The 18,318-nt window shown below is 30.3% G+C and overlaps 4 protein-coding genes across 4 annotated transcripts; 2 read left to right on the top strand and 2 right to left on the bottom strand.

The window, feature by feature from the left end:
- The first annotated feature begins 3,551 nt into the window (after window positions 1-3,551).
- LOC124839918 (NAC transcription factor 29-like) lies at window positions 3,552-5,209 on the top strand. Its single transcript, XM_047315856.2, has 3 exons — window positions 3,552-4,103; window positions 4,214-4,494; window positions 4,679-5,209. Exons 1-3 carry the CDS (start codon window positions 3,938-3,940, stop codon window positions 5,078-5,080), a joined length of 849 nt encoding a protein of 282 aa, XP_047171812.2. The 5' UTR covers window positions 3,552-3,937; the 3' UTR covers window positions 5,081-5,209.
- Window positions 5,210-6,063: 854 nt separating this feature from the next.
- Window positions 6,064-10,541, bottom strand: LOC124839920 (2-hydroxy-palmitic acid dioxygenase MPO1-like). The gene is made up of 4 exons (XM_047315859.2): window positions 10,084-10,541; window positions 6,623-6,685; window positions 6,473-6,544; window positions 6,064-6,391 (listed from the first exon to the last, which is right to left on the bottom strand). Exons 1-4 carry the CDS (start codon window positions 10,447-10,449, stop codon window positions 6,278-6,280), a joined length of 615 nt encoding a protein of 204 aa, XP_047171815.1. The 5' UTR covers window positions 10,450-10,541; the 3' UTR covers window positions 6,064-6,277.
- A 1,459-nt stretch (window positions 10,542-12,000) lies between these two features.
- Window positions 12,001-12,809, top strand: PNSL2 (PsbQ-like 2). Its single transcript, XM_047315858.2, has 2 exons — window positions 12,001-12,501; window positions 12,590-12,809. The coding sequence occupies exons 1-2, from the start codon at window positions 12,016-12,018 to the stop codon at window positions 12,686-12,688; spliced, it is 585 nt and encodes a 194-aa protein (XP_047171814.2). The 5' UTR covers window positions 12,001-12,015; the 3' UTR covers window positions 12,689-12,809.
- Window positions 12,810-12,895: 86 nt separating this feature from the next.
- CASP5 (CASP-like protein 7) lies at window positions 12,896-15,205 on the bottom strand. Its single transcript, XM_047315860.2, has 3 exons — window positions 14,958-15,205; window positions 14,309-14,432; window positions 12,896-13,242 (listed from the first exon to the last, which is right to left on the bottom strand). Exons 1-3 carry the CDS (start codon window positions 15,176-15,178, stop codon window positions 13,027-13,029), a joined length of 561 nt encoding a protein of 186 aa, XP_047171816.1. The 5' UTR covers window positions 15,179-15,205; the 3' UTR covers window positions 12,896-13,026.
- Window positions 15,206-18,318: the final 3,113 nt, after the last annotated feature.

The following is an 18,318-nucleotide window of genomic DNA, read 5'->3' as shown; positions in this document are numbered from 1 at the left end:
ATAGAAAATTAAGAAATATGGTAGTAATAGGATATTTTGGTGTTGAGTGTAGGTGATGACTTGTCCTTGTAATAACCACAAGACGAGGATGAAGATGATTGTGTATTTTATAAGTTAGTGCTTATCTTCTCAATTTTCCAAGTTCAAACCTACCCCTTTTGGAAGGACACGCGTCACTTTGGTAAGTAACATTGATAGTTACCTTTGTTGTCTACTTCACCAAATTTTTTGGACACTTGCAATACAAATAATATATAATATTTAAAATCAAATCCACAATAAAAGAAAAAACATTTTCAAAACATTAATTAAAGATAAACAAAGACAAATAAACATTATGACCATCTTTCTTTTAACAATTACATCAAACACAAATCTTTAAGTTAGAAATTTATAATTTTATTAAAATAAATTCTCTTTTAGTGTATTAATCCAAATTAACACTCCAAGTCAATTATTATTTAGTCTTTCTCAGCTTTGTAAGAAACAAAACAAAACTTATGATATTAGATTGATCACTTGTACTAAAAAAATTAATCTAGCATAAATTTCGATCTAATAAATATAGTATTATTTTGTTTTCAACCATTATTTTAATACTTGATATCAAGCTTCCATCGTAGAAAAAAATAAAATTAAATGATTTATCAATTAGTGTGAAGATGATTACTTTTATTTATTTTAAAGAGTGTACATGTCACATATATATATATAATAAATTTTCATTTGTTAAAACAAATGGTGCGATTAGCAAATATAGTTTTCAAATCAAAGTATAAAAATTTGACTTTGTTCTTGAATAATTATTTATCGCATTCAAACATAGCATATGGTCTAAAACGAAAGTTTCAAACCTAGGGGAATAATAAAAAATTCCAATGGAACACGCAATGCAAAGGGTATGAGTTCTACTAAGTTTATCTTAAAAAAAGAAAGAAAAAAATGAATTTTTTATTTTTGAATTGTGTATAATTTTGTGATCATGGTTTTGGAAAAGCTCCATTGGAATACTCCATGTTCTTTATTATTATTATGTGCCAAACCAACTTAAAGAAAATTGTAGCTTTAAGTGAACCAAATTATTGTTCTTTCTCTTTCTTTTTCTTTCTACATTATTTGTTGTTTTCTTTGGATAGTGAACACGTATGAGTCACATATCTCAATCTTGTATCATACCCATCTTTTCAAAAGAATTTGTATAATTGTTTATTTTTCCAATTTCTTTTGCATTATGAGTTGCTATCATATGCTTTTCAATACGCGTTTTTTTAATCTTTCTAATTGCATGAATACAATGTTTTATTCTTTATAAAAGTTTAATTACACATTTAGCCTCTTATTTCTTTAAATTAAACCATTTTGATAATACTTCATTCGATTGCTATCATAAAAAAAAAACAATATTGATTGTAAAATGTGATAACTCTTGCAGTTGTATTATGCCATTCATATCCTTCATGGATACATATATGTTAGTATATATTAATTGCCAACTAAAATTGTTTTTTTTATAAAACTAAAAAAAATCAAACTGGGATTAATTTTATATAAGAATTAAAATTACATTACGAGAACTAAATATGAATTTAATTTTTTAAAACATATTATGAATTTATTTCGCTGTGTATTTTCCCATCAAAATATTCCCGATCAACCGATAAAAATAATCTCTTCCGAGTGCAAATGCTATTGAAATAAATTTGACTTATTTTTATAAATTTTTTTGTCTTAAATATATTTCTATTTCTGAAATATTGTCGTGTTTTACTTTGTTTCATAAGATTTTTTTAAAACTTTATACTCTATAAATCTTTTCTTTAATTTTTTATATTTCATTTTACATAATTATAATATATAAATTAATGTTTTAGTTTTTAGCAAGTATTTTTCATTAACAATCTAAAAAAATAAACGAAATATTGTAGATGTTATAAAAGTATATTTTGAAGAACTACACCAAACCAAAGAAATTTTTTTTATAAGAATTCAAAGTCATGGAAAAATTTCTTGGAAACCAAATGTAAGGTCCAACTATATTCTATAGACAAAAAATTCCAACTAAGGATTTTAGATTTGTGCAATTATTATGAAGAATATGCCTAATTAGTAGTATGATTTTCGGTACGATCGAATAATGCACGGAATATCGTGTTTTTATTATAATGGACAGAAATAAATAAAAATATATATTTTTAGTAAAATCTAAGCACAACTATTTTCTACTTGGACAATGATATTTTAACAATTTTTTTTAATAATATTTTGATAATAAATCATATATCAATATTTTATTGGTTTATATATTTAAAACGGATTCATCATAATCTATCACATAAATTATTATAAAAAAATTGTAAAAAGAAAAATTGTAAAAACACATTTTTCTTTCTAGTTTGAGTGCCACAGACACGTAAACTTGAATGCTGAACAAAAAAAATAGCAAAATTTCTTCAAGAAACGTGCTAAATAATAAATAGTGTTTGTTTTCATTGTTGCGTTGCAAATAAAACTCGTACAAAATGCAGTTTCATGTGCAAACAAACTTTCCATGCAACAAGGAAATCTCTACAATGAAACGAAAACAAATATTTTAAAAGGAAAAGTTAAAGTTCCAGGTTCATCGTAGTTCGACTCAAAAGCAAATAATAACCAAAAGAGATCATTTAAAAAAGAAAAAGAAAGTTTCATCATTTTCCCACTCTTATTTGCTTGTTTGAACGAACATCATTCATTCCATATCATATAGTGACATGTTCATTATCCATGAATTCAGAACACTGCATCCTGACATCACAATTATGTACAACTTTATATATATATATATATACATATCATATTCCAATAATATTCATACACAGAGTGAAATGCATGCAACCCAATGTGGATAAAGGAGTGCTACTGTCATATCCGAAAAGAAACGAAAAAAACTCAGTGAACAGAAATGTGAAGGAGTTGTGGGCCCTCATTAGTGTATGGTGTTAAATTGTGCTGCAATAAACAAATATATCTATACAAATTATACAGAAAAAAGGAAGAAAAACTCCTCGAATATTCTGATAAAACATGTAGATATTGATTTGATACGAATGGAGAAATATATCTTATTGTATTGTATGATTATATGGTTAAATGGATCCGTTAGTTAGCCATACCACAAATATAATTACTTGTTACTCTTAAGGTGAATGATTGAATCAATTGATAAGACAGGTTATAAAATGATTATCTCTAACACTAATTAATTTAAGATAAAATATAATTATTATTAATTGAATTATAATTAGGATGTTATTGATCCAAAATTTATTAAGAGAGTTTTAACATGAAAGGATTTAGAAATATAAAGTCTATAAATATAATTTTGAAATAAAGAAATAAGTATAATATTTAATACATATTAATAACTTGAATTGTTCTTTAACATCAGAACACTTTCTGTATGCAGTATCAAAATACAACAGATTAATGATAACAAGGATGAAAATTTAAATCACTAACAATTTATATAAATAATAAACCGGTAACTTCCACACGCATCCGAGAGAGTTTTAACATAAAAGGATTTATAAATCTGTCTTAATATACTCTCTTAGTATACTTGTAATACTAAAGAGTGTGAGTAAAGAAAGAAATTTGACAAACTTATATAATTAAATAAATAAGGAATCTGGTGGGTAAGGTGACGCATGCAGTAATGTGTAGAAAAGTCGCCTCAGGAACCAATCAAAGCCATGCAGCGCCACCAGAAACGACAAGATATCAAAGATAAAAGGGGCATCCATTTCATTGCAAACATTTCAAACACCTTGATTTCTCTGTAACCCTTGTTTTCAATTTTCTTCTTTCGATCCTTCTTTCCCTTCTCTTTCGTCTTTGTAACCAGCAAATAAACCATTTTCCATAGTTTCCCATTCGATCTTGGTTTTCACTCTGCTCAATGGAGGGCAGAACGAGCTCTGTGCTCCCACCTGGCTTCAGGTTTCACCCCACTGATGAGGAACTAATCGTGTACTACCTTTCTAACCAAGCCACATCAAAACCATGCCCTGCATCAATAATTCCAGAAGTTGATATCTATAAGTTTGATCCGTGGGAATTACCTGGTACATGTGATAACATATACTAAAATATCAAACCTGTATTTGACCCTATTGTAATATGTGCATGTGCATGTTTCTGTTGTTCTGACATGTCAAATTCTTGTGAAATACAGAGAAAACAGACTTTGGAGAGAATGAATGGTACTTCTTTACCCCAAGGGAGAGGAAGTACCCAAATGGGGTGAGGCCTAACAGAGCAACTGTGTCTGGGTACTGGAAGGCCACTGGTACTGATAAAGCAATCTACAGTGGCTCTAAGCATATTGGGGTCAAGAAAGCTTTGGTCTTTTACAGGGGTAAGCCACCAAAGGGTATCAAGACAGATTGGATCATGCATGAGTACAGATTAATAGGATCAAGAAGACAAACCAATAGACAAATTGGATCCATGAGGGTAAGCCTTTGCCTTATTAATTACTATAAGTTTTTTTCATATGAAATTACATGTATCTTCTATCAGAAAAGATAAGACTATAATAAATATTCAATATTTAAAGAGTTTTAACTGTTTGAAATTACTCTATAGGCTGCTGTTTTATTTTATTTGACCTTACCCTTGTACTTGGATATGTCATCAGCTAGATGACTGGGTCTTGTGTAGGATCTACAAGAAGAAGAACATGGGAAAATCATTGGAGGCAAAAGAGGACTACCCAATAGCCCAAATCAATCTCATACCACCAAATAATGAGACTCAACAAGAAGTGATGAAATTTCCAAGGACTAGTTCCCTTACTCATCTTTTGGATATGGATTACTTGGGTCCAATATCACACATACTATCTGATGCATCATACACTTCAACCTTTGATTTTCAACTTAACACTGCCAATGGTGGAATAGACCCCTTCATAAAGCCACAGCCACTTGAAATTCCCAATAGCCTTTATGCAGCAGATTCAGGGAAGTACCAAGTGAAACAGAACAGCACCATCAACCCCACCATATTTGTAAACCATGTCTATGATCAGAGAGGATAATACCAAAAATGAAAAAAAAAATGAAATTGGATTATTTGGAACATGACGATAAGCGTCATCAATTACATAATCCTGAAGATTCTTTGTAGAAATACATATATATCACATCACCCAATGAATTTTCAGTGATATCCAATCAGATCATAGCACCCACAGAAAATGTAAATATATATATATATATATATATATATATATATATATATATATATATATATATATATATATATATATATATATATATATATATATATATATATACTCTTTGTATGAAATACCATTAACATTTCTTTCAACACTTTTTATATTATCAAGTGAAACTGCGTTCTAGTCCCATTAGTTACAGTGATCTTTGTTATTTTTTTAGACTTACAACGATAAAATAACTCAATTACTGTTAACTTTTTGTTAACGGAATTACATTCAATATTCTGATTAAGACCAAACCTGAGGCTTAGATCATGCTTAGGTAGCTTTTGAAGGCAAATACGGTTGAGCCACCCGTTTCCAGCGCTGACATACATCATCACAATGATTATTAATTTTGACAAAGGATACATACGATACAATGGGGCGTTGGAAAATTATGTACTGTGAGTCAATAATTGAAACAGAAAAGAGTTTTCAAAATGGATTGTTAATTCAATTCGTGATTGGTGGCACCCCCTGTTGCTTATCCAAATTGATAACGGCGTTGTTGATAGAATTGGATATGACGTGTTGAGAAGGTTGGCATGTGCATGCGCTATATATTTAATATGAGAATAACATGTGGCTCAGGATCACACCTTTTATAAAAGTACAAATTCTTGTGTTAGTTTCGTCAAGAAATTGTTAGTTAATGTAAAGTAGTACAAGTTAAACAAACTATAATCATTTGAATGAGTCGTGTGTTCGTGCTACTACATCTGTATGGTAGTTTGATATATATGTATATTTAATTTGTTGATTGTGAGCATTCTAGGATGTTGGTCTGGCACACGAAATTGATGAGATGAAGCATTTATTTGGACTTGTAAATCCATTAGTACTTCAAGGTTGTGACATAATATTGGTAATAATAAAGTCAATAGGATGAACTATATCAGTTCAATGCATATGTATCAGTACAATGCACACATATATGATCATTTATTCATTTTTAGCTTCCCTTCTTCCTGTGTTTGTGGGAGATTATTTAAGTTGTGCAGATACACCAACCTAATATAGTTTCTGCTTAGTTTCTTGCCATTCATTGATGTTGGCTTCAACTTTTGCTTGCACTTTTGAATGAAATCCTGGATATGGCTCATAACCAAATAAAGTGTGGAGAACCTGCATAAAGCAAGTAGCCTTAGAGACAAAGAAATAAACTGATATTAGGAATTCAAAATATGAAATTTATCAGTACAATACCTCTAGCAATACAAAGAAAGGACCCATTACAAAGGCCTGAATGATGTTATCCAAAAGGGCAGGTGCTCTTTTCTGTAAATAAAACATCTTTGGCATGTTAATATAAGAAATGTTTGAGACAGAGATTGAGTTATTATAACAACAGCTAACCTCAAATATACCGTGACCAATAAAAAGCTGTGTCCAACATACTAGTTGAACCACCAGAACAACCTAGGCATGATCAAAGAGAAAAGAGTGAGAAATGTTATGTTGATAATGTTAGTGTATGCAGTAAAAATGTTTTTACTATTTGCCTGTGACAACAAGGTGTTTAGCATGGTTATATTTAGACAACAAAATTAAGAAGCATAACTACTCTTTTTGGATTAGGACTGAGAGAGATAAGAATACAATTGCAATGAGTGGACATTTTTCTAAATACTCCTTTAAAGGGTTGAGTTCATAATGAAGGAAATAATGCAGTGCTCAGGAAATGGTTGTATCAAGATCTGTGGCCTACGAACTGACATCATGCATGATATAGTTTGTCACTAAAGAAACTTAGGCATAACACAATCTACAACAGCTATATAATATCTGATTACTAATAACTGAAATATCTAGAACTTAGGTGGGTTTTCAACATGTATAAAGGCTTCTTGCTAATTTTCTAGTTGTTGCTCATTCGTTGAAGGATGATCACCTTCCTCGTTGTCAATGAAGTCTGTTGGAATGTGTTGCTCAACTCCACCGTATGACTAGGACAAAGTTGCCTTTTAATTCCATTATTTTCACAAAAGTTTGCAAATTCATGCGAGTAGTACTTTCCACTATAATCTTTACGGAGAGCTTTGATTGAGTTTCCAAAATCTTTTCAACTAGCACTTTGAAGCTTGTTGCAAAAGCTTCAAATTTCTCCATGTTGCATTCGTCATCTTTGTTGAAACATTTTGATGGGCTTTTAAGGGGATTCACCAAGGATATTCGATATTCATGATCCATTACCTAATCATATAAGAGACTATAACGTCGTCTACCTCTAAAACTTAAACTTAAACTTAGATTTCTATCACATTTTGTTTTCTGCCATCTTCACTTAAGTAATAAATCTTGGGTTGGCATTTTGGATTCTACAAACTCTACCTTCTTTGGTTATTTTCATAACCATTTTCTTGCAGCTGACCAATACTCATTAGATTGCTCTTCAAATCTAGAACAAAGCGAACATTAGAGATTATGAGTAAAATATCTATTGGTTTGTATTCTTAATTGTCCTTTTCCCATGAATGAAATTTTAAAATTGTCACCAAACTTCACAATATCATCAAGAGTGGTAAATTTTGGCTTGTCTTCACTGATCATGTGATTGTTGTACTCGATATCTAGATACCACAAATTATTGTTGGTTTCTTCTTTTCCATGACAGACCATTAATTAAGACAACTCTTCTTCATGTTCTTTCTCCTTTGCTGCATAGTTAGTCTTTTTTTGCATGTTTTAGTCATGCTAGTACGACATTCTGGTTTATAGTGCCAAAACGTATAACACATGTAGAATTCTATGTTAGACTTGTCTGGTAATTTCGTATGATGGTCATTACGTTATCTTCATCTTTGTTGGAAGAGGTTCTCTCGTTGTTGAAGACTCTAATCCAATTTCATCCACGTGACAAACAGTGCTCCACTTAGGCTACCATGTATATTGACATGTGACTACCACATGTTTAATTTTATTTTTTTGAATTAAAATTAAAATTTTGTTATAAGCATTGTTGTTTTTACCTTGAAAAGAAAAAAAAAATTTCTTTATTCAAGGTGTCTTTGTTTCTTTTCCACCCATTGTTTCCACATCAACATTTTCATCTTCCTCCACCCTCTTCTGCAACTTCCACCTCTTCTTTTGATTTCTCTTTCTTGCACAAAAGTACCTCCATCTCTAGGTCACGGTGTTGGGTGTCAAGCCTCCAGGCACAGCGCCATCGCACACCCGTCATCTGCTCCGTTCGAAACTCCGACACTACTGTATCCTCTTTGCTCGAAACTCAAATTTATCGGCGCCTTCCTACGTTTCTCTATTCGAGTTTGGTGTTGGATGATGATGAAATTGTGATGGTTGGTGCCGATGTGAGGTTGAGGAAAATGATGGATGAGTTTTTTTTTTGGTATTTTTCTACAGGTAGAAGATGAAGGTGATGATGGAGGATGCTATTTTTGGGGTGTTGGAATTGGAGATCGGGTCTGTATATTTGTCCCTGTTTGCTTCTGTTCTGAGTGATACGAGAGAGGGGAAATGGAAGTCGTGAGTTGCAGTGATGAACGTGTTGGTAAATGGTGTGTTTGTGGTTGAAGCGTGAATGAAACTATTGGAGGTGAAGATGATGGCAAAGATGAATGAGTTTGGTGACTGTTGTGAGGCTGGCCGAATAATGGGTGAAAAATAAAGATGATGGGTAATGGAGGCAGTGTGTAGTGGAGTGAGTGAGACATGGAGATGGAAAATGAATGTTGAGTTGTTGAATGATGGTGGGAGAAAGATCAACGGGGATTCTGGAGGAAGATGATTGATGTCGGAAATTGTTGAATATAGTGAAAAGTTATTTAAATGATTAATGGTATATATAAAACTTGTTAATAATAATCAATAAAGATTTACTAAACATATATGTTTTTACCATTCCACCAGTCAAAATTGTTAATAATACAAAAAATAACATAGAAGATGAAATATAAATTTATAAAACTTTTCTTAAACAAAAAATATGAAAAGTTGTTACATGTAAACATTTTTTTGCAAATTATAGTTAAAGAATGGATTGCTGACATCTAGATAAAGAAATTATTTCTTTGATTTTATTTATATTTGACGACACAACGGTGATTTGGCTGAAGATGAAAATGTTAGTGGTGGAAACAAGACGGGGAAGAACGAATAAACCTTAGATAAAAGAAAAATTGTTTTTTTTTTAAGTTTAAAATGCAGTGCTAGATTTTATAAAAGAAATTAAATTTTAATTAAAATAAAATAAAACACGTGAAAACCATGTGACACTGTACATGACAACTTAAGTAGAGTGTTGTTTGTTATGTGGGTGAAATTTTAATCTCATTCAAAAATACTAAAACCATCACTTTTAAAAGGATGAGAATCAAAATGCTTCAGAGTTTTATATAAAAACCATTTCCAATTTTATTTAATAGTATAACAACTAAAAATATATTTAACTCTTTTAAAAATAATTTCAATTTCGTAGGTCAATTACTAATATTCATTTTAATAATAATTTTATTTTGATTACTTATTTTTTAAAATAATACTCAAATAAAAGTTATTAATAATTATTAACAAAATAATGAGTTTATGTGAGTCCAATACCATAATATTATACTCATCCAATCATATAATTAAATACATATACTCATTTCTTATTGATATTCATTAAAAATATTGATTTAATATTAAAAAATTAAAAAAACCAACAAACCACAATACCATTTTTATATAAGAAAAAATAACCTGGTTAATGAATTCTTATTATAAATGGTATCTAAGAAGTGTAATAGTTGATAGAGGAAAAACAAACATGATCCATAAACATTAGGAAATTAAAAAAAATAAATAACCTGGTTTACCTTCCAAGCCAGAGACCAGCGAAGTTGGGTTGCAAGAAAGCTACTTTCCATCCAAGAAAGGGCAGAAAGCAGAGCAGCGAGAGAACCAGCTTTGAGATCCAAAGCAACATAGAAAAGAGAGTAAAGCAAAGCAACGAGGAAAGCAACGTTCCAAACCAAGATGACATTGTTCCTCCAAAGAGAAAACTCAAAGTTTGGAAGATAGAAAAAGGGAGGGAAGAAGTGAAGGATGAGAAGGGCTGAGAAGAAAATTGGCCACACAAACAACACATGGATTGCTCTGTTAACTGGGTTTCTGTGGTATGCTCCGTAGAACCCAAAATGCTTTTCAAGATCAAACAATCCTCTCCTTCCCAATGCCATCATCTACAACTACAAAGTCACTGCTGCAACATGGCCTTTGTCTCTTTGCTTAGAATGAAAGGTATAGAGAGAAAGTTGTTATTTTCATGGGCGTGATATCAACATTAACAACACTAGTAGTAGGCATAGGTAGCTAGAGGTACGAATAAATTATGAATGAATAGGTTCAATTTTTCAATCTGTTTGGTTCCATTTTTTATTTTAATTAAAAATAAAAAAATTTATAATTTAAATGATTAACCGGTTCAATTATTTTAATTAATTTAATATATGAAAATAATATTTATTTTAATTTATTTCAGTAGAAATATTAATTAATTTATTAAAATTTTTAAAAAAATTATATGATTAAATATGTTTTTAATATATATATATAATAAATTTTTAAAATATAAAATAAAAACCACAATTTAAAAAAAAATGTTAACATCACTCCATCTTGTAAGAGGATTGATTTTCGACCCGCTTTGATGTGACAAATCAATGTACTCTACTTCATTTTTGGCAAGCGGGGCATACCAAAAGAGTCTAAAGTAACTCGTTTTATTACCTCTGATTAAGGGTGGGAAGAGGATGAATACCTCTAAATGTATTTGAAGTTTAATTTAGTTTGATATTTATTTAAGAGTAATGGTACTATTCATTTCACATAAAATACAAGATATAACGTAAATTTTTGTATTTTTTTTTAAGAAAGAAGAAAATAAAAAGTAAAAAAGTAATGTCAAATGAACTAAAAAATTTAGGTATATCAAAATATTATTTTTCTTTATTTATAAAAGAAGTTAGATTTCACTTTTTTTTTAATATTTAAATATAATAAAAGTAAAATCTAATATATATAGTATTTATATTTATCATTTTTATATATGTATTATTATATACAAGTTAAAAAATTAAATAAAATTGTTAAATACTATTTTAATATTTAAATTTAACATATGTTTCGTAAATTTTATCTTAACATACATATTTTCAAAATCAAATTTTATCTTAAAAGATATAATTTTGATTACAAATAATTTAAATGCTATATATTTTAATTTTTTAGAATTTTTAAAAATTGAAACTCGAGAGAGGGAATTAAAAAGAGTGATTACGTTGAAGAAGTTTAAGTTTCTACATTAACAATAATGAGAGGCAAGTTAAATATTAAAAGTTTACACTGACCACTTTTCATACTTCTCGTGAATAATAAAAAGGTATACTTTGATAAATAAAGTGATGAGATTAAATGCTACACAAACACGTAAAAAACTAAAATCTATTTTAATTTTAAATAAAACCAAGAAACTCACAAAACTTGAATTAAGATAACATTGATTTATAAGATAAGCGAAATTAAGAAAAATGAAACATGTACATGTTCCAAATCTCAGGAAGATAAATATTCCACATGGGCATCATGTACATCAAATCATCAAGCTCTTAGAGCGGTCAGCACGGTCAGAAGGGTCAGCCTACCCCCTGCCCGAAGCCTCAGATTCCAAAATTTCCCTTCCCACCACTCAAACCTCACTCCCTCAAACACCACCTACGTCCCCAAATCACGTTATCCAAACACAAACCATGTCCAGCTTCACTCACGCCACCACACTCCTCCACGCCCACCTCAAAACCCACCACAAAAAGCCCTCCTCCACCGCCACCACCACCGCCGCCGCCACCTCCACCCCTCTCCCCCACACAGGCCCCAACAGAAGGAACCTCATCTCCACATTCCTCGCCACTTCCACAGCTGTGGTAGCAGTGCATGGCAGCACCCAACAAGCCCTGGCCCAGAACTGGGGCACCCGCTCCTTCATCTGGGAGCACTTCTTCGGGCCCGGGCTTTCCCCGGAAGACGCGGTGGCCCGCATAAAACAAACCGCCGAAGGGCTCCACGACATGAGGGAGCCTCTGGAGACTCTGTCTTGGAGGTATATCATGTTCTACATACGCATCAAACAGGCCTACCTTGACCAGGATTTGAGAACTGCTTTCTCTACCTTACCTCAGAATCGTCGCAAGGACTATGTCAGAACTGCCAATGAGTTGATCTCCAACTTTGAAGAGGTACACTCTTATTACTACTGTCTCTGTCACTGCTAATCAGTTAAAGGACTATGTCACTTTTAATGTTTTTGGTTTTCATTTTGTTCAGTTTGATCGGTATATTAGAACGCCAAAGGTGTATGAATCGTACCTATACTACGAGAAGACATTGAAGTCAATAGATGAACTTGTGGCCATACTAACATAGCACAAGGAGGAAGCTGCAGGGTATATCAGTATTCGGAATTCTTATTTTTGTGGTATAAAACCTCTTGTTACTCTTTTTTTTCTTCTTTTTTAATATATATATATTTTATGTACATGTTTCATTAGAATGTGCAACTTGCAAGTATTTCAAATTTAACACAAAGGCTCAATGTAATCATGCTCTGCTGTTACTCATCGATTACACCCAGAAACCACAATTCAACAACATTTTCACACTTGGATTACAAACCACAAATGCACACTAGAAAAATGTTCATGAAGACAGTTTTTGTTTTCTTTCCTTCAAACTAAGTTACATGAAGAAAAGGGCATAGAACATCAGTTTCGAGAGATTGCAACAACTGATAGGATGATTAGTATTGTGAAGAGAGCAACAGCAATGTAAGAGCCAATGAGAGAACCCGAAATGCGTTCGCAGAAGTTGTTGTATTGTTGGCAGATTGCAAACCAATTGGCACCTGTGTTTCCATTGTGTGCTATGTACACTATCGATGTTGCTGCAGAGGCTGCGGCTGTGATCAGACCCAACATTACCTTTTTACAACATTAACCACAACTTCATCAACAATCTTTAAAATAACAACTATGGAATTAACATCATTAAAACTAAGTAGCATGAATTATTGACCACTGTGTGGTTAAACCTCTGCTTTGTTTCAGACATTATTTCTCACTAAATGGAAAATGATGACACTAGTTTGGAAAATGATGACAGCATCAAGAGTCTTTATTTTAAGGTTCTAATTCTATGATATGTTTTTATTGAGTTTAACTTTTACACGAGAAAAATATAACTTATTTATGCTTGCACATTACAAAACAAATTTATAGTATATTTAATACAATTTATAAGCTTTTTACCATAATAATTTTAAAATCCATATTAATAATTATTTATTGATGGTGTAAAATTTATATGCATAGTAACAAAATTCAGGATATGTGTATAATATAAAAACTTTATACCATTAATCAATTAAAATTCAACATAAGTATGACTTTTTTAAGGTTTTTATTATAGATTAAAAAATGTTACATGGGAATTCGTGTTTGAATAATATTGTAAAAACTCTTCACCCGGTTGACAATATATCTAAACTATTTTCTAGTTTAATATGCCTTCTTTTTTAATCTAGTTTGGAAAGAAAATAAAATAAAATAAATTATTAGGTTTCAAACATATATTTAAGTATTTTCAAATATGATTTTATTAAATATTTTTATCGATTTAATACTCAAAAAGCTTATATTTTTTAATTGATTTCTTTTTTTTTCGTTAACTAAAAAACGTAGCTGTAATCTTGTTTTGTTACTTTATTTTTTTCTTCACATCTATAACACGGAGACAAAAAGAAAAGATCATAAAGTAAATAATGATACTTGAAAAAAAAAGTTAAAAATAAAAACTCAATTGTTAAATATAATTTTTTAAAATATTTTATATAAAAAAATTAATAAAAACTTAATAAAAAAATTTCACAAACTTTGGACGATGATAATGAAAAGATTTCACTTGAAAAGAAGAAGTGAGTATTAAATATGAAAATCATCCATAAAAATTTGGCTTGGTATTATAATTAAGGAGAATCTGTTTGTTTACCGTGTCAAAAGCAACAAGGAGAATCCTACTTTTCACTGCAGTGCTCCTCACTATGTGGAAGATAGATAGAACAAGTGAAAGCACAAGATAGCCACAAACAACAGAGTTGCCCATCACAAAAAACCTGGATTTCCATGTTCACACACATCCAACGTAAACTCAAACACATAATTTCAGATACACAAAAATCACTTCTCAAGGTGAAGATATAAAAAACTGATTTTAAGTTAAAAGCACTTAAACATGGTTAATATGTTATGAAAAAATAATCATTTAACACACCTAAATTTTTTACATTGATTTGACACTATCATTTCTTATAATTTACTTTTTTCTTTCTTGAAAAAGTACAAAAATTTATACTTTTATGATTATTTTATCCTTACACTCTGTGTCAAATGAACGTAAAAGTGTGTCATAGTATCATTTCTCCATGTGTTATACTAGTTTCTTCAACTTGATATTAAAATCACTTGTAACTGAGAGTAAGAGTTGTATGACATACATTAACATTCATTTGACACATTTAACCAGAGTAAAATAGCCTTTAAAAAATAAACTTTTGTAATTTAAAAGAAAAATTAAAAATAAGGAAAAATAATATCAAATGTGTGAAAGTATATTTTTGTGTAACTAAACACACACTTACACAAGTGAGGGAAGGTCATCAAATTGAGCTCTGAATTTGATGAATTGAGTGGCAAATGGAAGGGTCTCATTGGTAGTTGCCATGGCCAATGCAGCACCTAGGGTTGCAACAGCTGCAATAATTCTCAAAACAAAGTCCATTATAGATAACCCTCTTGTCACTCCTTTTCTTGGGGATGCACCCTTCATGGCTTCTCCAACTTCAATTGAACTTCCCTTCATTTCTCTTCCAATTTAATGTTTTCTCTCTTAGCACACACACTTCTTATTTAACTATAGGTATCCAAAACATGCATTTATATAGGTGTTGAACAGCCATGTCGAATTTGTGTTAGGTTTGGGAAGTACCAGGTGGCTATTGTCGAATGAAATTATGCACTAATTCACCTGCTCCGTACTTGTTCCAAATTATCGTAAAAGCTAAAGATGAACTGCTCCATTTACTAGCATAAAGCACTCATCGACTTCAACGGTACGACATTTGATTGGTTATTGTTGATTGATGACATGTGGTTAGTGACATTTAGTTTGCTATCTTTGGGTATAACAAGACAAAAGAAAAAAAAGTCCAAAGAAGAAAGAAGTGAGGTTATTGATATGTGAAAAGGATAATGATACTTTGACAATATTTTTTTTATAACATTTTAATATCATCTACCTGTCATTATGTGATTGGTCCAAAATTACTCTACCATCAATAATAATAATCATAAACACCAACATGGACCAATCAAAGAATGACACGTAGATGATGTTAAAATGTTGTAAAAAATATGTTGTCAAAGTATCATTATCCTTGTGAAAATATGATGATAAATGAGAAAATGTGTAAAGGAAATATTTATTTATTTTAAAATTTGTTTCTTAGTAGTTAACATTATTATTATTAAAAAATGTAAAAGGTTTATAATTAATAGTTTGATTTAGAATTAACCTAATATAATCGATAATGTTGTACCTATAATAATACATAATAATTAATCTATTAGAAAGGAAAATAATAAATAATGTAACTTTTCCCATCTGTATCCTTTTTTGTGGTAAAAAAGATTAACCTATACATATATTTTTTTTCTATTTTTTGCAACTTGATTTTTTTTTCTATTGTCTATCATGTTTTTTCCGAAAAAAATACTTATATATAAATCCTTTTATGATGAGAAGATTTTGTTGATGTTGAATTTTGAAATATATTTTAATTTTATAAACTTCTAAGATTCAATTCATGTAAATTATATAGAAAAGTTAGTAGGCAACAGGTTTATGCAAAAAATACGTAAATAATTTTTTTTATTAATTTGGCTGAGACAGGGTTATTTATTTTGAGATGAAATATTTAAAAAGTTATCGCAAGCATTAAAGCCTTTGCAAATATTTCTAACCTGAGCTCTACTTATTCTAGAAGGTGTGGGTCATAATTAGTGGCTTGAGATTTACTCATAGTTGATAAGAACCAAAAATTTTAAAAACTAGTTTAAGGATTAACTAACAAATCTTCAAAAGTAATAACGGATCTTTAAAAAAAATTACTATAAAATATGGAAAAATAAACATTTGGTGGATTCAGTAAACTGTGACTCATTTATATTAGTTTATTCCAACTGTAATTTATATAGGCAAATATCTTCGTTAAATAATCCCCTAAACCATTGATTGGGTGTTAGTAACATGTATTGGCTAGAATTACCATATACAAAACCATCAAGATTTATACTTAACCATAAACAACTTGTAATAAGTTAAGAATGTTATATCCACAGCTCTAGCTTCATTAGACAATGCTCTCAAACGGTTATGTTTTGTTTCATAGTAGTACATGTTGGATGTTTAAATAGTATCATGTTATTGTTGGAATTATTATACTCTATGTTTCTAGTACTTGCCTAATCTTAATTTATAACCAAACAATGTTATTAAATGATCAATTTGTAGTCATGCTTTGCATGGTGATAAGGTAACAAAATCAATCTCTTACTCTAATCTTGTGCTGCTATTTCAACCAAAAGAAAAATATTGTAATGACATTTTTCAATTGCTATTACTTAAAGTCATCTACAAATTGTTTACCTTAATTTATCCATACGAAAATAACAAAGAGTGATCCATGTAATTAATACACACTAGTACAAAAATCGCGTATAACGTCCAATATTTTGGGCTTTTAACGGCAAAATTGCATATCAGAAGACGTTAAATTGATGTCGAATTTAAAAAATTCGACGACGTTAATCAATTTTTTTAATTAATTGTAATCATTTTTTACAACTCTACGAAATCTTAAAAGTAGAAAAACAACAAATCTCAATTTTTGATATTTTATAAAGCATGAACTATGAACGTGTAGTGTAGTATCAACAACAAATAATAATAACCAACAACAAACAAGTTCAATCAAAAAACAACAAACAAGTTCAACCAAACAACAATAACAAACAAGTTCAACAAAAAAAAATAACAAACAAGTTCAACACATAAGTTCTTCAAAACGAAAACTAACCTTCAAAAGATGGGTTCATCGGAATAAAGTTTCGTCACCAGTGAGAGAGAAAGCAGAATGCGCCTATGAAGAACAAGAACACGAAAATAATCGGTTAAAACAAACAAAAATCATACATAAAGTAGTTAATTAACATGCATTTGTATCAAATGAAAGAAAGATTACATGTGATGCTCGCCAAACTTCGTTCGAGAAAAATTTGAGAAGAGAATAGGGTATTGCGCGCTAAGATAAAGTGAATGAATTTTCAATCTCCCGCTCAATTTTTTATTAAATTCACAAACCTTTTGACGTCGAATTTAAAGGGTATTTGACGTTTTATATCCTTTTAGGTCGAATTACAATTCTAAACACGTTTAATAATATTTATTTAAAAAAATGTCAACGCTCATTTTTAACGTTGGCTATTCAGTGGTTGGACGTTGAACGCGTGACGTTATACGCTGTTTTTGTACTAGTGTCATAAAAAAATGGACGATAAATAATATACAATGTACAAGACAGAAGAAGGAAACAATGTTTTTGGAGGTTTAAATTGGTTATACGTTGATAACAAATTACTCTCTCCTTTCTTTTTACTTGTCTTAATTTTATGAAAAAAAAAATTACTATAAGAAAAAAAAACTAGTCACTAATTGTGATTGGGGTGTTGCTCCCTCCACCACCATCCCTTGCTCCCTCCACCACCTCCTTCCTGTTTTACCCCTCTCTTTATTTTCCCATTTCTATTTTACCCTTAGTAAAATTTTAGGGTTAATATCTTTTAACCTCTACCCACTCCAATCATCTACATGTATGCAGCGAAAACTCTTCTTCCTCTTTATCGTTCGTCCTCTCATTGTTTCATTGTGTTCTTCTTCCTCTT

This window comes from Vigna umbellata, chromosome 3, assembly GCF_029865625.1.
Source record: "Vigna umbellata cultivar VRB3 chromosome 3, Vumbellata_1.0, whole genome shotgun sequence".
NCBI classification, from domain to species: domain Eukaryota; kingdom Viridiplantae; phylum Streptophyta; class Magnoliopsida; order Fabales; family Fabaceae; genus Vigna; species Vigna umbellata.
Note: the sequence above shows the minus strand (reverse complement) of the source record. Positions and strands in the feature narration are given on the sequence as shown.

What these genes read in the sequence shown, in the direction of transcription:
- LOC124839918 (XM_047315856.2), top strand. Translation starts at nt 3,938, where the DNA reads ATGGAGGGCAGAACGAGCTCTGTGCTCCCACCTGGCTTCAGGTTTCAC. An exon ending in TGATCCGTGGGAATTACCTG is followed by an intron (nt 4,104 to 4,213) that starts GTACATGTGATA and finishes TGTGAAATACAG; the next exon opens with AGAAAACAGACTTTGGAGAG. An exon ending in GACAAATTGGATCCATGAGG is followed by an intron (nt 4,495 to 4,678) that starts GTAAGCCTTTGC and finishes ATATGTCATCAG; the next exon opens with CTAGATGACTGGGTCTTGTG.
- CASP5 (XM_047315860.2), bottom strand. Translation starts at nt 15,178, where the DNA reads ATGAAGGGAAGTTCAATTGAAGTTGGAGAAGCCATGAAGGGTGCATCC. An exon ending in GATGACCTTCCCTCACTTGT is followed by an intron (nt 14,433 to 14,957) that starts GTAAGTGTGTGT and finishes ATGGAAATCCAG; the next exon opens with GTTTTTTGTGATGGGCAACT. An exon ending in TCCTTGTTGCTTTTGACACG is followed by an intron (nt 13,243 to 14,308) that starts GTAAACAAACAG and finishes TGTTGTAAAAAG; the next exon opens with GTAATGTTGGGTCTGATCAC.
- LOC124839920 (XM_047315859.2), bottom strand. Translation starts at nt 10,449, where the DNA reads ATGATGGCATTGGGAAGGAGAGGATTGTTTGATCTTGAAAAGCATTTT. An exon ending in GCTGGTCTCTGGCTTGGAAG is followed by an intron (nt 6,686 to 10,083) that starts GTAAACCAGGTT and finishes GATCATGCCTAG; the next exon opens with GTTGTTCTGGTGGTTCAACT. An exon ending in TTGGTCACGGTATATTTGAG is followed by an intron (nt 6,545 to 6,622) that starts GTTAGCTGTTGT and finishes TTTTATTTACAG; the next exon opens with AAAAGAGCACCTGCCCTTTT.
- PNSL2 (XM_047315858.2), top strand. Translation starts at nt 12,016, where the DNA reads ATGTCCAGCTTCACTCACGCCACCACACTCCTCCACGCCCACCTCAAA. An exon ending in TGATCTCCAACTTTGAAGAG is followed by an intron (nt 12,502 to 12,589) that starts GTACACTCTTAT and finishes CATTTTGTTCAG; the next exon opens with TTTGATCGGTATATTAGAAC.